The sequence below is a fragment of the Rhinatrema bivittatum genome, chromosome 19 (genome assembly GCF_901001135.1).
Source record: "Rhinatrema bivittatum chromosome 19, aRhiBiv1.1, whole genome shotgun sequence".
In the NCBI taxonomy this organism is placed as follows: Eukaryota; Metazoa; Chordata; class Amphibia; order Gymnophiona; family Rhinatrematidae; genus Rhinatrema; species Rhinatrema bivittatum.
The window spans coordinates 33513471-33530987 of NC_042633.1; the positions used below are offsets into that span (position 1 = coordinate 33513471).

At 48.6% G+C, this 17517-nt stretch overlaps 1 protein-coding gene across 1 annotated transcript in view; it reads left to right on the forward strand.

The window, feature by feature from the left end:
* RASAL3 (RAS protein activator like 3) overlaps positions 1–17517 on the forward strand; it is a 30753-nt gene extending 13236 nt beyond the window's left edge. The window contains exons 7-18 of the mRNA XM_029585366.1: positions 33–131; positions 5411–5968; positions 7238–7382; positions 7505–7649; positions 8279–8515; positions 9244–9445; positions 10638–10741; positions 10985–11315; positions 11805–11930; positions 12737–12936; positions 14189–14273; positions 16535–17517. Coding sequence (XP_029441226.1) covers positions 33–131; positions 5411–5968; positions 7238–7382; positions 7505–7649; positions 8279–8515; positions 9244–9445; positions 10638–10741; positions 10985–11315; positions 11805–11930; positions 12737–12936; positions 14189–14273; positions 16535–16684 — 2382 coding nt within the window. The 3' untranslated portion in view covers positions 16685–17517. The remainder of the gene's footprint in view (positions 1–32; positions 132–5410; positions 5969–7237; positions 7383–7504; positions 7650–8278; positions 8516–9243; positions 9446–10637; positions 10742–10984; positions 11316–11804; positions 11931–12736; positions 12937–14188; positions 14274–16534) is intronic.

Here is a 17517-nt window from a genome sequence, read left to right on the forward strand (position 1 = left end):
GGATTTTCTTTTCCCCTGGATGTGCGCCGCAGATCATTACCTCGGAAGGGAGCAGGTGTTTCGGGTGCGGGTCCATCGCCGAGCGAGATCGATGGATAGAGAATCTCAGGAGGACGGTGCAGCCGAACAAGGTAAAAGGAAGGAAGGGAAAGCCGCCCGCCGGCCCAGCCCTCCCCACCCTCCAGTCACCGGGAGGTTTCCAGTGCGGTGAGGGAAACGGTTAAGACAGGGAGACCCCACTGCGCTCTGCCTATTATTAACTGGACAAAAAGACCCACGGGTCTGCACGCGAAATCCATGCGGATGTACGTTCGGAGGTCCATATTCAAACCCGTTCAGCAGGATGACCAAGACGTTATCTGGCAAAATGAAAATCTGGCCACTTGTCCAGCTAAATTCTAGCCGGGCAACTATTTAGCTGGCTAAAATTTGGCCGGGTAAGTCAGAGGCGGCCCAGAGATGTTCTGGGGATAGCCTGATAACTTCGGTCTGTCTGTACACCTGTCCTAAAGTTAGCTGGATAAACTTGTCCGGCTAACTTTAGGGTATCCTGGTATATATATATAGGTTTATTTATTTAAAACCTTTTTTATACCGGCATTAGTGGGTACATCCTACCGGTTCACATACGAACCAAAGATGGAAAATACATCGAACAGGGACATGGGGTGGGACTGGAAAGAAAAGAGGAGGCCGAAAGAAAGCCCACAGAGCAATTAATAATGTATAAATAACAGGATAAGTGTCAAAAAGCTATAAGTATAACTAACAGGAGAACACTATAAAAAAAACTATGTACATGGGTGCAGGTCAAATGCTGACGCAGCTTCAGGTTAAGGTGATAGAGAGCGAATCTGGGTAAGCCTGCTTAAAGAGTCACGTCTTTAATTCCTTTTTGAATTTGGTGGTGCAAGGTTCGAGTCGTAGATTTGTCGGTAATGAGTTCCATCGTGTGGGACCAGCAATGGAGATGGCACGATCCCTCGTAGAGGAGAGGTGTGCTTTTTTGAGGGAGGGCACATAGAGGGTTCCTCTATTGTTTGCTCTGGTGGGGCGGTTGGAGCGTGTAAGGCAGAAGGGATCATCGAGCCGGTTGGCGTTGTGACTGTATATGGATTTATGGATGATGGTAAGGATTTTATATAGAATACGTGAAGGGATGGGGAGCCAGTGTAGGTCTTTAAGGATAGGGGTGATGTGGGCTGATTTACGGGCATTTGTAATAGTCCTTGCTACCGCATTCTGGAGCATTTGAAGCGGTTTTATGGTGCAGTAGGGGAGCCCTAGGAGGAGGGAGTTACAGTAATCCATTTTAGAAGATAGGGTGGCTTGGATGACAGTGCGGAAGTCGTGGGTATGAAGTAAGGGTTTTAATTTTTTTAGGACATTGAGCTTGAAGAAGCCCTCTTTGAGGATTGTATTAATGTATTTCTTTAAGTTCAATTGCTGATCTATGAAGACCCCGAGGTCTCTTACAAATGGTTGAGTAGAAATGGAGCTGAATTCTGGGTCATTTACCAAGGAGGGTTTAGGAGTTTGGTGTTGGGAGTTGAAGAGCAGTTCCGTTTTAGTGGTGTTTAGGGCGAGGTGGTGGTTTGAGAGTAAAGTGTTAATGGAAGAGAGGCATGTTTCCCAGAATTTTAGGGAATCAGAGATAGAGTCATGGACGGGTATGATGATTTGGACATCATCGGCATATAAGTAGAACTTTAAGCCAAGGTCTGAGAGGAGCTGGCAGAGGGGTGTAAGATAGATGTTAAATAGGGTGGAGGAGAGGGAGGAACCTTGTGGGACCCCTTGTGAGAGGGAGTAAGGGGTAGACTCAGCATTACCTATTTTGACAGAGAATTTTCTATTAGACAGGTAGGATTTGAACCACAGGAGGGCTAAACCAGAAATGCCAATGTCCGTGAGACGGGAGAGGAAGTGGTTGTGGCTTATAGTATCAAACGCAGAGGAGATGTCAAGGAGGTAGCAGTGGCCTTGGTCCATTCCTCTGATGAGATGATCAGAGAGGGTGAGTAGGAGGGGTTCCGTGTTAAAGTGCTTGCGAAAGCCGAATTGTGCAGGGTGAAGAATATTGTTGTTTTTGAGGTAATCCATGAGTTGTGAGTTGACTACCTTTTCCATAATTTTGGAGATAAATGGGAGGTTTGAGATAGGATGGAAATTAGATGGATCGTTAGGGTCTAATGATGGTTTTTTGAGCAGAGGTTTGACCACTGCCTGCTTGAGTGTGACTGGGACTATGCCGGAGGAGAGTGAGCAATTAATGATATCAGCTAGCGGTTTGGCGATGGAGTTGGGGATAGATAGGAGTGCTTTGGTGGGGATGGTGTCTGTAGGATGGGAGGCAGGTTTAATCTTTTTAAGAATTGATTTAATTTCCTTAGAGGAGGTGAGGTCAAGGGAGTCAAGGGTGGCCGTGGTTAGGCTAGTACTGGGTGGGATGGAATATGGAGTGTTGGGGAATCTAAGGAGGATATTCACTATTTTTCTGTGGAAATAGAGAGCCAATTCTTCACATTTAGTGGAGGCTTCAGAGTCAGGGATGGTGGGCGGAGCAGATTTGGTGAGATCCGCAACATATGAAAATAGGGCTTTGGGGTTGTACATATATTCGTGTATTTTTGAGGCGTAAAAGTCGCGTTTGGACTTGAGGGTGGAAAGCCTGTAGCAATGAAGGGCGGATTTGTAGCTAGAGGTATGTTGAGGTGATGGGTCTTTACGCTATGCTCTCTCTTTCTGTCTGAAATTATTTTTCATTAGTTTTAGCTCAGTGGTATACCATGGTTTCAGATTTTTTGAGGATGGGTGCAATTCACACCTAGTGATTGGACATAGTTTGTTAGCAATGTCCAGGGTGAGATTGCTCCACGAGGCTAGGGCAGCTTCAGGATTGGTGCAGTCAAGATTGGGTAGGGAGGTCAATAAGGATGAAATTAGGTCTTCAGTAGAGCAGGGTTTTCTGGACACTTTGGTGTCTGGTACTTTGGCAGGGTTACTGCTGGTCGGGGCATTTATAGAGAGGAGTGTTTCAATGAAGAAATGGTCCGACCAGGGAACAGGGGTGCATGAGGGAGTATTGGGGGAGTGGATACAGGAGTTGATAAAGATAAGGTCTAGGGTGTGCCCGGCTTTATGTGTAGGGGATGAGATGATTTGTTTAAAGCCAATAGCGTGGAGGGAGTTAAGAAAGATTTCACAGGATGACGTAAGTGGGAAGGAGTCTACATGGAGATTAAAATCTCCAAGAATGATGGCAGGGATTTCGATATTGATGTTATCCGAAATGAATTCAATGAGTGGGGATGGGTTGCATTCGAGGAAGGCAGGGGGGAGTAGACTAGGCAGACTTGTAGTTCTGTGGATTTGAACAGGCCAATTTCAAGTTTGGGTGGGGTGTCAACGGATACAGTTTATCTGGCTTAACTAGCAGAACCAGGCAGTGGCTGAATATATATCTTCTTTCCTAATAAATACCCAATTTTAAGTAGAGAGTGAATACACCAATATCAAATTAATCAGCAGTAATGCAATTAAACAGAAACCCAGTGCGATATGAACCCCTTCACCATAACCCTGGCTAGGGAAGTTTAGCGGTTGCTTTCACTTAACCAGGGTGTGCCCTCCCCAGGACGAACGGAGGGCAGGGTCAGCACGCTCTTCCCACGCAGGCCTCTCAGCTCTGCCCACTGCCCAAACATCTATGTTTTTTTTTACAGAATACATGAGAACGCATGCCTTTCATTAAAAAAAAAAAGTACAAAAATATAAGAGATCAAAAAATATGGCAAAATAAAAGAACTAAAGTATCAAAAGCCAGAAAGTTAGACTTAAAAGAGGCAGGAAATAGGTATGCAGAGATTATAATCCATGTGGATAGTGTTCTGTTACATAATGCACAGTGGAGGTGATTTTCAAAAGGATTTACATGCTTAAACTTTGTTTTTGCATTTATTAAACCGTCTTAATCGCTCACGAGCGATTTACAAAATGAAACATGCCATAAAATTGCAATCAAATACACAACAAAACGGGGTCAATAAACAAAACGATCACACGCCAGAATCATTTTTTTTTTGAAAAGCTGAAGTCTTAGCGGGGTTCAGAGCATAACATTAAGCAAAAGCCAGTCCCATCAGAAATGACTTTAGTGCTATTTTAAATGTTTTGGTGCGCTCCACTGGTCTCAGCGCCGTGGGCACAGGGTTCTGCAAAGTGGGTGCGGCCGCCAAAAAATGCCGATAGTCCCCTTTCTTGAGATCTTAAATTCCTGGTAGGCTGGCACATCCGCGACAGGAAATTTGTCCAAGGCAGGGAGGGGATGCTGAGACGTTTATGAGTTAGAAACAGTATCTTCGACCGTGCTCTGAAACGGACTGGAAGGCACTGAAAAAACGGCAGAGAGTTGATGGTGATGTGATCGGTGCGCTTTTTTTTTTTTTAACCACTGATCGACCGAGCTGTTGAGTTTAAAAGCAATCAGAGAGGTTTTGATGCAGCGTCTGGAAGTCCAAGACAGACTGCATTACAACAGTCCTAGGTTGGTAACATACTGATGCTTGAATGACAAGTCCGAAATAATCAGGTTCTGACAGATTCTTTAGACCAGAGAAAACTGAGTTTGGAAAACAAACAAAAAAAGAAGATTGCAAGACAATTTGTGGTCTGTCCCTACTCCTAGACCTAGAATAGGGACTTAATTATAAATTGTAATTCTCACTATTTCTATTTTTGTTTGTTTATTTTTATTTTATTGTTATTTATTTTTTACTTTACTATTTGTTTTATGTCATTATTTTGAATTTTAATAATTTTATTTTTTAATTTCTTAAAAGTTGTTTTTCCGTAAATTGTGAACCGTTTTGGTCAATATCCATCGTGAAAGACAGTATAGAAATGTTTTTAAATCAATAAATAAGACCCTCTGCATGTGACAATTCTGGGAATTTGTGATCATCCAGCACTATGAAAGGAGGAACACTGGATAACCACAAATTCAGTTTCAGCAACATTAAGTGATAGTTTGTTATGCTGAAGCCATTGTTTAACGGTGGTCAGACGAATGCCGATTGAACTACCCTGTGCCAGACTAGGTGGAGCTCATTTTGATGAAAAATTGAACATCATTGGCAAAAATTCTAAATCCCTCACAGAGGCTTAACTAAGATCTTACAGAACTGGTGCCAAATAGATATTAAAGAGCAGTGACTATAGGGCCGAACCTTGAGGTACACCAGTAGAAAGGGCTTTTGAAAATTGCTTTGATAGCATGTTACATTTACACGCCTAACTCCTTTGAAAAATTACCCTCCCGTGATCCCATCAGCCTTCTTGCTGACCATTTCTTGTCCTGCCCCCATCTCCTCCCCCCACCAACTCCATTCCTGTGTCTTCCCCTCTCCAGGACAACTGTGAGCGGGTGGAGAACGCCTTGAGCCTCTGGATCTACGAGGCCAAGGACCTGCCCCCTTCCCCCAAGTGGAAATACTTCTGCGAGCTGCACTTGGATGGCTCGCTCTACGCTCGCACCGCCGGCAAGCAGCCGAACGCCAGCGGCCTCTTCTGGGGGGAACACTTCGAATTCGACAACCTGCCCCAGGTCGGCGAGGTGACAGTCCACCTCCTGCGGGAGGACGGCAAGAAGAATCGGGAGCCCACCCCGCTGGGGGGCGTCACCATCCCGCTGGCCGACCTGTCCTCCCGGCTGCACGTGGAGAAGTGGTACCCTGTCGTCGGGGCGGGGACGGGCAAGGAAAGGCCTGTGGCGGCTTCCATAAGGGTCAAAGGCCGGCACCAGAGAGTCAAGGTCCTGCCCATCGTGCAGTACAAAGAGTTCGCCGAATACCTGACCTTCCACTACATGGAGCTGTGCGGGTGGCTGGAGCCAGCGCTCTCCGTCAAGGACAAGGAGGAGCTGGCTTGTTCGCTGGTGCGTGTCCTGCAGAGCACTGGGAAAGCCAAGGTAAGGCGGGCGAGGGGGGGGAGCAAGTTACTGAACAATCAGGGATTATGTGGCCATCCTCAGTATTCGTCCGAGCACTATGAAAAGAGACCCTCTGTCATCACGTTATATCAGTGTAAGGCCATCAGAGCTAAGCTGTCACTGGGTAATGCAGCACGATAAGCTAGCCCATGCGAATGTAACGTTATAGCGCCAGAAAAAGCATTATAGCACCAGGGGATCATCCAGACAGGAACATTATTACGACAGGTTACGCCGAAACTGTATAATGTAACATTATAACAGCAGGAAATCTACTTACACTTCCACAGTATAAAAATAACATTACAACTCTATAAACAGAATCATAATTATATAACGGGTATTACTAATTATGTAAAATGCAACACTATTAAGCAGAAGATAATGCCGTGCACTACATAGCGCACAATATTGCAATAGCTTGGAAAAGCTCACAGAGTGCTCCAAGTGTTTTAATGCAGTAATCCAAGAGAGCTGTACGTGGTAGGGGCTGGAGAGGTGCTGATGGGCACCAGCCAGGAGGGAGACCTCATCTGATGATCTCAAAGGTTTCCCAACAGTGTGGCAACAGGATGGCCAGAGCCAGAGGGATGCTGGGGTGCGTAAGGAGAGGTACAGCCAGCTGAAGAAAGGAGGCGAAAATGCCTCTGTATGGACGAATGGGGAGACCTCGCCTGGAATACTGTGTCCAGTTCTGGAGGCCACTCCCCCGCAAAGACAGAGGCGGAGAAGGGCTACCAAAATGGTGCAGCGCCTGGACCACAAGTCCTATGAGAGGAGACTTCAGGATCTATATACATATTCCCTAGAAGAGAGGAGAGACCCGGGGGGGGGGGGCTAGGACAGAGACATTCAACCACCTCAAGGGTATAAATAATTAACGAAAAGCAACCTTATCTCAGTGGAAAGAAAGTTGTAGGACAAGGGGTCATGACCCAAGGCCTCAAGGGTGCAGACTCAGGCGTAACCTTAGGAACTATCTCTTCATGGAACGGGCAGAGGATACAACGGGAGGAGGTGGAGAGAACATCAGTAACAGAATTCAAGAAAAGCCCGGCATAAGCACAGAGGAAGTGAAGGACGAAGCCAGAGATCGAATGATGTCTATGGCAGTGATTCCCAAACCTGTCCTGGAGGACCCCTGGCCAGTCAGGTTTTCAGGATATCCACAATGAATATGTACAAGGTAAATCTGGGTTTAGCCGGATGAAGTTTTATTTGCTTCTGACATACTTGCTGGTACTTTAGGCCTTCCTGATTGATCTGGGGATAGCAGAGGTGGATCGCTTTGACGAGAAGGAGCTGCTGATCTTCAGAGAGAACACGCTTGCCACAAAAGCCATAGATGAGTACATGAAGTTGGTGGGACAGAAGTACCTGCTAGATACATTGGGTAAAGGTTTATCCCTCTCATACAATACGTAAGAAATTGCCATGCTAGGTCAGACCAAGGGTAATGTGTGAGGAGTGATTTTTATCAGTGCAGTTGTATTTCTTGAATGCGCTCTTCCCCAGGGGACTTTGTCGCCCAGCTGTACGAGTCTGAGGACTGCTGCGAAGTGGACGCAGGCAAGTGCCAGCCCAATGACCTCTCCGATAACCAGAACAACCTTCGGCAGAGCTGCGAGGAGGCCTTCAGGAAGATCACAGAGTCCTATCAGTAAGGGCGGGGGGGCTTTCGCCGGCCCCGGGGGGGAAATTAGTGGGGAAGGGTTATATTGTGGTCACAGCGGGATCAGAAGCTGCCAGAGATGTCCGTGACGGGCTGTAACACTTAGATCTGCGGCTAGGGGGGGTGCCTGTGTCTGGAAGGAGTGGTGACCGGGGGCCCTAGACTGCTCCAGGAGTCACTGACAAGGGGCTGTGTAGTTTAAGGAAGCCTGTGACGGGTGGAGTGACTACCGTCTATTTATTTAAATTGTAATTAATCGCCTAACAGGAGAGCTTAAGGCAATGTACATCAAGCAAAAACGATAAAATAAAAAAAAAATTAAGCAAACTGTACAACATATAAACAACAGTGTAAATTTAATAAAAACAATCAAAATACAAAACATCAATCACAACAGCAATAACTTTATAATACAATAATAACATTCAAACAACAAAATGAGGACTATCTAACATGGTACATAAGTCTGGGGCCAGGGACTGTGATGTTTAAAGGAGTCTGCGACGCATACACAGCACCATGACGGGGTTTTATATGTATTTTTTTTCCTTTTTGTTGCTGTTTGATTTCGTGGAATGAGAATCCTCCTGCCTGAAACTGCCTGCTTCCCTCCGCAGCTCCTTCCCGGCAGAGCTGAACGAGATCTTCGCAGCCTGGCGAGAGGAGTGCCAGGACCGGGAGAAGCAGGGCATCGGGCAGCGGCTCGTCTGCGCGTCCCTCTTCCTGCGCTTCCTCTGCCCCGCCATCATGTCGCCCAGCCTGTTCCACCTGACTCAGGCGTACCCGGGGGACGGCACCTCTCGCACACTCACCCTGGTGGCCAAAGTCATCCAGAACCTGGCCAACTTCAGCACGTAGGTTATCACGGCGTTTGCTAGATCTAGGGCCACCGCTCTGCACTGATCACTCACCGGGGCAGACGAAAGTCTGAGTACAGGGAGGTCAAAGTATGGGGGGGGGGGGGGGGTGTGGATCAAGGTAGGGGGAAGGGGGATTCGCCCAGGCGAGTCAGTTGCGCTTACTCCCGTCGCAGTTGCTCGCGGGCAGGAACGACAAGTCTCACCAGCGCAGAGGGGGGGCAAATGCTCCCAAGACGCTGCATGGAAAGCTGAATCCCACCCCCCCCGCCACACACACAAGTATGCACTACAGAACTTGTCCTGTTCATGACGGTGCCCTGACGAGGGCAGGAGGAGGACTGAGCCAGGAGAAAAATCATGCACATTGAGCCCCAGCTGACTCCCATGACGAGACCCCCGGATAGCAAGAATTAAGAGAGAGACCGTGTCTCGTGACTCCCTGATGAGATACCCCCCCATGGGGTACAGCAAGGAGGAGCGAGTATGGGAGGTAGATCTTTCATTGCTATGTGAATGCATCCATGCGAGTACTGGTGACTGCGTACTGATTCATCGTCACACTCGGGAGAGGCCCGACGACTCTGCACCGAGCCACCGACACACTTAGGAAAGGCCCTGACGGCCGTATGCCGATTAATGAATGCACTCAGAGGTTTGAAGACTGTGTTACCGATTCGCTGGGAGAGGTGTGACGGCTGTTACGTTGGTTTGTTACCGCACAGGTTTGGCGATAAGGAGGAATACATGGGGTTCATGAACGAGTTTCTGCAGCAGAACCAGGAGACCATGAGGGAGTTCCTGCAGGGCGTCTCCAGCACGGACCGTGACGCGGCCATGGCGACCTACGACGGATACATCGACTTGGGATCGTCCCTGTCCGTCCTGCACTCCGTTCTGTACGGGATAGTCGCCGGCCTGGATCAGGTACGGGAGGAGGTCATTCAAACAGACTGGTGAAACTATGGGATATTTCGCTTACGTAAATGGTCACGGCTCCTACGCTAAATAACCCAGGAAGTAAATTAAGCATGTTTTTGGAGGAAAAAGGTATTAGGAGCTGATACAGCGAGGCTCTAGGCAGGGCCGGTGCGTCCCATTAGGTGAATCAGGCAGTTTCCTAGGGCGCCAACTATTAGGGGGTGCCGAAGAGCAGCCATGTGGGGCCTTGCGCGGAGCCTATTCCGCTCGCGGTAGAGACTCAGCGGGCCGCAAGCGGTGTCTCAGCGAATGAGGTAGGAGTTGGGGGGGGTGGGGGTGGGCGGAAGCGACTGGGGTGGGTGCGGCCACAAGGTGGAAGGTTCACCTAGGGCGCCTAATACGTCCTGACTCTAGGAAAATGGATTGATCCAGGGGCTTAAGCTTGATCGACCGATTTGGGGGTTGGGAAGGAAATGTTGTCTTACTGTGTTGCAGAATTGGTGACAGATGCAGTGTTTGGGGGTTTTTTTCCCACCTTCCCCTGGAATAGCACTTAGAAGTAGGCATCAAGCAACCAGCTGAAGCCTGAGATAGCGTGGGGAAGGAACCGTGGAGGTTTCATATCCTTTCGCCCCCCCCCCCCCCCCCCGGCCTCTCTTTCTTCTCCCCTTCCCTTCTGCTCCTGTCCCCACCCGCTCCTCTCTTGTGCGGGTGTTCGTGCCTCGCCACTCATTCCCTGGGCTGTGCCAGCCGAGACCGGGCCACCTCCCTCCTGTCACCCTGGCCTCCTCCTCTCTGGCTCTCGCAGGAGTTAACCTTCTCGTGCGGGTCGGCGGGACATTGCTTCCCCTCGCAGGAGGCACCCGCCGCTGCCTGCTATCCATACACATGGGAGATCTCTGGGGTGGCCTGTTCTGCAAACTTTTCACCTTTTATTATCAAACTAGGCCCCAGAGCTCACCAGCAACTGGCCCCCATATTCCGCACCCCCCATCCCAAAAAGGAAGGGAGGCTACAGATCAGCAAAAAAACAAACAAACCCCAATAAAATAAAATCAGCACTCCAATGGTGCCTCCAGCCAGACCAAAGAGCAGTCCAATCACCAGGCCTGAGTTTTGCTCTTGATTTAGCGCCCTGTGTGCATCTCTGGGGTTCAAGAAGTAAGCACTAACTCTTTGCAAATCAACTCCACTTCAGCAAATTAAGGACAAGCTGGAGCCTCTGCCCACCATCCTGACTGCCATCCAGGAAGGGACACCAGTGCCGGCTTCCATCCGGATCGGTCCCAGAGGGGAGCATGGGTAAGCTGAGGGTTTCCTTTTAAAAATAATGCGTAGAACACGTTATCATTTTTTTGGAGCTGAGTATAAAATGAGCTCAGACGCAACGATGAAGTTAGGACATCTCTAACCTTGTGTCGTGCAAAGAAGTCCGGCTGAAATATTCAGGAAATTTATCATTGAAGTGTAATCCTTTTGTTCCCTGGTTGCTTGTCTTGCGATAGCTCCACTAACACTGCCCTGTCCGTGCCCATGGCTTTGCAGATGCGTGGAGCAGGAGAAGCCGGGGTTCTTGGCTCCCCGGGATCTCAGGAAACACAGCCCATTGGTGACGAAAAGCCAGTCCATGATCAGCATACAGAAACAGAAAGAGCGGGAGGAGGAGCGCTGCATGCGCCAGCTGCTCCGCTCGCACAGCCTCGCCAGGGAGGGGAAGCACGTGCAGCGGACACAGAGCGTGCCCGCTCAGAGCAAGGCCCACCGCGCCCGGAAGCACCGCAGCAGCGAGCACCTGCCAGGGCCGCTGGAGGAGGAAGGAGCGCGCCCCGACCGCCGGCACTCCACACTGCGTGCTGCGGGAGAGAGGTCAGCTCAGGTAAAGCACTTTCCTTGTCTGGACCCGATCAGAAAACCATCAGGCACCGCCACGTTCCTTCATCCCCAGGTCTATTCACGGCGACATCGTGCACAGCCTCTCTCCTTACTCCAGCTCACCCAGAGCTCATCAAGGAGATGTCATGCATGGCCCCCTCCTGACTCCTTCCTATTTGTCTCTCATCAGGAAGTCGTCATTCACAGCTTATCTCCCTACAGATTTCTTTCTGGTTCTCATCAGGGCATCATCAATGGACAAAGAATGAAAGGTCCAAAAAAGGTGCTTAAAAAAATCCAGAAAGACCTTTCTTTAGTTCCACAGATCAGACTGGGCCCTGTGATAAAAATGCTATTTTTTCTATTGTTAATCCAGTCATTTATACCCATATGTCAGCTGGTTAATTCTGTCATGCACTCTCCTGGCTGTGCTTTGTGTCTCAAGGAACTAACGTGCCAGAAATTAACCCAATATTTATCTTGCTTATCTAAGATGCGAGCAAGGCTGAGGACCTCAGCATCCCTCCCAAGAAGAAAATCCACCGTGCCCTGGCAGTTCCAGGCTGAGGAAAATGCCAGGGCTCACCTGGGAATGGATCACAACCAGTCCTCAGAGCAGGTAACGGGTGGCGCCGGTCTCGGCGGGATTTTAACACAGGGTAAGATCAGTCACACAGCGGTTAATGAAGGCAGCTGAGCAATTCAGTGGATCCTCATGTAAAGCATGTGCTGTGGTATAACTGGCGCACTCGACACAAGAAATGGTGACCGAGGCCAGCAATCTTCTCTAGGAACCCCCGTCATCATCTCAGCTGTACTTCTTATCTCCGGACACCAGGAGCAGGGTGCAATCAGCAGGAGCCAGGCCCCACCAATTCAGCCGCAGTTCTGACCTCCGAACACTAGGGGCAGGGCATGGCCAGAAGGGTCATGTCACTTTCTCAGACTTACACAGAAAGTCGGTATTGGGGGGGGGGGGGGGGGTGCGCAAGATTTCTCCTGACTCATAGTACAATTCTCTAACCCACAAATTCTCAGCCCAGCCTTTGGGACACGATTAGCCAATCTGGTTTTCAGGATATCCAGAACAAACGGGCATGAGATAAGTCGTGTGTGCGATGTCTCCATTGTATACAAATCTATTTCGTGCACACTCACTGTGGATATCCTGAAAAACCTGACTGGTTAGGTGTGAGGTTGAGAACCCCTGCTCTAACCAGCAGCTCCCTGGTGGAAGCCTGGTAATAAGCCAGAATGTGCTAGGACAGTTACGTCTGATGTTAGGAGTCAAGGTCATGCAACCAGTGCAAGGCACCATCTCTGACATCCTCTGAGAACCCCCCCTTCGGAGTGCCCTTGCCACAGAGGCTTTCTGACCAAATGTTTCTCTGCGTGTCTCCCCTTCTTCACCCCCCCGCCCCCCAGTACCGGAAAGAGGTCGGCGCGTTGCGAGCCATGCTGGAGGAGACGCGGGAGAAGCATCGCAGCTTGGAGTCGCAGCTGGGAGCGTTGGCGGCCCAGATACAGGCACTCCTGGAGCAGCAGGCGCAGCTGCAGCAGGGCGAGGAGCAGCTCAGGTGCCGCCTGGAGGCCAAGGACGCCCTGCTAGCGCAGATCACCGGCAGGTGAGGCCCCGCTCCGCGCCATCTCGGGCCCAGCATAAGCAACATTAACTCCCTCTGCAGTCTGTTGCTAATCCCAGCTGTCTACAGCGGGGCTGGGTTTAAGATTAGGGTTCCCATAGGCAGAAGGTGGGAGGTGGGGTGGGGGGGGGAATTCACCCCTGGAAGTCAGAGGGCAGCAGCGGGGGGAAGGGGTCCCAGTTTTTGGGCATCTTCGGCACCCTAGGCACGGTGCCTCTGTTGTCTATGCCTAAATCTGGCCCTGGTCTACAGTCCAGTGCAGGTCAGTTCAGGACCTCCCAAACCTGCCCCGGGGACCCTATAGCCCAGGGGTAGGCAACTCCAGTCCTCAAGAGCCACAAACAGGTCTGGTTTTCAGGATATCTACCATGGATATGGCCAAGGTACGTTTGCGTGCACTGCCGCCATTGTAACCGAGTACGTCTCATGCATAATTCATTGTGCATGTCCTGAAAAAAGCAAAACAAAACCCAGGCCTGTTTGTGGCGCTGCTGGACAGGAGCTGCCTACTCCTGGCTCGCGGGCAGGAACCTGGGAATTTCAATGCTATAACTTTGAAATTCCCGGGAAAAATGAAACGAAGGTTCCTACTTTACAAGAAATCCACAACGAACATTCAGAAGATGCATCTGCAGAGACCGGGTCCTCCAATGTTTCTTTGTTCGCTGTGGACGTCCCGAATGCCCGAACGGCTGAGGGGGGTTCCCGGGACGGGTCTGGGGCGCCCTCTCCTAGAAGCCACATTAAACCACCAAACGAGGCAAACAGCGCACGGGAACAGCGACGCTGTGCATTGCCTGGGGGGGGGGGTTTGTTTGTTTGATCAGATAATAATCATTCACTGGATTTTTAGCCAGCCTTTCCCCAAATAACGCCCAAGGCAGCTGATGGCATGTTTAGAAGCCAGGCAAAATAAGGCCCCTGCCATGCAGGGCTCGCGACCGAAGCGGGGTACCCCAGGCAAGGGGAGATAAAGCGACCTGCCCAAGGCAGGTCTCAGTGGGGGAAGGGGGGTGCATGTCGATCCCTGGGTTCCCCTTGGCTTTATTGCTTCAAGCGTTAGGGCCACCCCCCTTCTCTCCGTCACGCTGGCGTTTGCTCCCATTTCGGCAAAGGACGCATCACCAGATATTTCGCTGAGCTGCTGCAAGGCGCCGAAAAAAAAATTAATTTTTTTTTCTTCATCCTTTTTCCCCCCGCTCCCCCCCCCCCCCGCTTTCTTTGACTGCTGCAGGCTGGCGGTGGCCGAGGAGGAGAGGAAAGAAGAGCGGGAGGAGCGGGCTGCCTTCCGCCACGCCGAGAAGAAAGTGAGGGATCTGGTAAGAGAGAGCGAAACAAAAGGGGGGGGGGGGGGGGGGGGGGGGGGGAAGCCTGCAGGACTCCAGACTAAAATATCCAGGATCGCTTCCCCCGGATCAGGCCCTGCGCAGCGCGGCTCCCTGTCCTGCCTTGGCCACCACGAGAGTAAGCGAGAAGCGGAGGCGCGATTTCATCGCACCTCCACCTTGATACCTTAAGATGAGCTTGCCGGGGGGGGGGGGGGGGGGGGCGGCTCCTGGCATGACCAGGTCGCCAGTGACGGGCTGAATCAGTCCTGCTGTGGACCCTCTGCAGGAGCAAGACTTTCGTTGTTGTTTTACAGAGGGTTTGGAACTACAAGTCTCTTAGATAACAACGGAATAAAACTTAAGAATGGGATTCACCTGTCCCCCCCTGATGAGCCGGACCCATCCGGTGCCCCAGCTGGTGTTTGTTTATTTATTTATTTATTTAAAGGCTTTTATATACCGGAGTTCATGCACTAGTGCATACCACTTCGGTTTACACAGAACAAGGAACAGAAAATTACATCAAACAGATTGAACAATTAAACAAATATACAATTACATCCAACGATTGGGTATAAATAACATGGCTAACTTAGTAGGAACTTAGAGTTTGAGGTGAAGGAGAGAAATAGTACCAAGTGGTAACAGAACAATGTTAATAGCTAAATAATAAATATAAATAGTAAATACAAATTCTTATAATAAATACAGGTGCTTTCAGATTAGTCTTCATGAAAAGTTTACGTCTACAGAATAGGGTTAAGTAAATAAGAACTGGCGGTTACTTCTATAGGAGTGAAGACTTCAAAAACTGAGGTTACATCTGGCTTAAGAGGTATTGGTGTAGCATGCTCAAATATTTCATGATTTGGAATTGTGAGACCAAGGATAAAAATTAGGAGTTGTTTGATATGATTATAAAAGCGAGAATGATTCAAGTTCTGGGACGTGGTTCTGAGCTAGACCTTTAAGTGTAGGCTTTTGTAAAGAGCCAGGTCTTGAGTTTCTTTCTGAATGTTCGAGTACACGTTTCGAGGCGAATGTCCGCGGGGAGGGCATTCCAATGAAGGGGGCTGGCAGTCGAGAATGCACGTTTCTTGAGTGAGGACTTGGCTGAAGGTACGTGTAAGGTGCCTAAGTATCTGTTTCTGATTGGTCTTGAAGACTCGTGTAGGCGAAGTGGAAGGCTTAGATCTAGCGACGTTTGTGAATGGATGTGTGTGGGGACGTTTGCTCCCAGATTTCCTCCTCGTTAGGGCCAAAGGGGGGGTTCGTGTGCGATAAGATTTTTTTTCCATTATCTACAAATGGCCACAAAAAAAAAAAAAAGCCCTGAATCAAATCGGGAAGTCTCAGCTCTCTGTTCCACAATTCTTAAGAGCCAGGCTCTGTATCCCTGCACCCATCCCCAAACCCTCCGGTCCTAGAAATAATGGTTTCTGGTACATTCCCTAGTATACAGTATTGTGGCTGCCAGATTAGTCCACTTGAATGCATAAAAAATAAAAGTTAAACAAAAATAAAAGTTAAACAATAAAAGTTAAACAAAAAAAATAAAAGTTAAACAAAACATATATATATACATATATATATACACACATATATATATATATATATATATGTATATATATATGTATATATATATGTATATATATATATGTATATGTATATGTATATATGTATATATATATGTATATATATATATGTGTATATACATATGTATATATATATATGTATATATACATATATATATATATATATGTATATATATATATATATATATGTATGTATATATATATATATATATATATATATATATATATATATATGTATGTATATATATATATAAAATCAGTGATACCTTTTTATTGGACTAACTTCATACATTTCTTGACTGGCTTCGGAGAGCGAAAACGCTCCTCTTCAGGTCAGAATTCAAATTCTCCAAAGGCAGCCAACAAAATTTATTAAGTTAATCCAATAAAAAAGGACATGACCTGATCTGTAAATATATATATATATCTATGTATATTATTATGTGTTAACCTTTATGTCCGTATAATCCCTATCATCCAATACCTTTTAAAAGTTCAGCTGATAGCGCCAGGGTCAATAGGTGAAAAGCGCCAGGAGGAATATCCCGGGGGGGCGGCTCCGTATCGGCCGCTGAAAATCTCTGGAGGATAAATCTTTTTTTTTTTGGGAGCTGAAGGGCCGGTATTGCATTTTCCCTTTTCATTTTTTCTCCCCAGGAACGGCGCCTGGCAGCGATGGAACAGCAGCACCAGGAGGCGCTAAGGGGCCTCCATCGGCCCGCCGGGTCTACAGAGAAACAGGTCAACTGCTTCGTGAGCTCCCCCGACCCCTGCGGCCCTGCCGCGGGACACGGCGACGGCTCCTAGTGCAGCCTGCGCCCCGCGTCCCCCTCTCGCCTCACAGCGCCAGTAACCGTGTGACAGGCTGCAGAGAGCTCCCGCCCTCCCCCCCCAGCAGCGTCTCGCCTGTAAATGCAGGATATGGTGGCAGATAAGGACCCCCTCCCTCCCTCCCAAGGCCTCTCCATTGCGCCCGTTGGCTCTTGGCCTCCGCAAGTGCCGCAGATGCTACTTAAATTCCAGCTTTTCCCCTCATTTCTCCAGTAAGGAGGGACCCTTCTGTCTATCCCAGGTTTCACGCCTCGCTTCCCCACCACCGAGGATCGTCGGTGCTCATCCCAGGCTTTACCCCTCACTACCCCCCCCCCCTCGGCTAAGGATCCTCTGTGCCCGTGGCATCCCATTAAGTTCTGTGACTGTTTTTTGCCTCCCCTGGGAGGTATCCACCACTCTTTCAGTGGAAAAAAAAAAAAGTCTGCCCCCCCCTTGTAGTCTCACGTCCTGAACCCCCCCCCCTTGTTCTACAACTTCCTGTCCCCTGAGAAAGGTTTTCATTATGTCCCATTATTTATACCTTTTGAGAAGCATATTGCAAAGCCTGAGATTAGGGAGGAAACATGACCTATTCAAATTTCAGAAAAAAAACTGAAGACCCGCTCGACGCTCACTGATGTGAATTAAGGTTTTTAGAACAGTTTACCGAGCTGTGTTGTATTATTGCTGGTGAGATCGATTTGTGTTATTGTTTTTATTATGATGTATTTTTTTTTATTGTTGTACATCGTTCTAGATGACATTTTAGCTGTGGAAGCAGTTTACAAATCATTCTAAATAACATAAAATAAAAGCTTTAAAAGAGC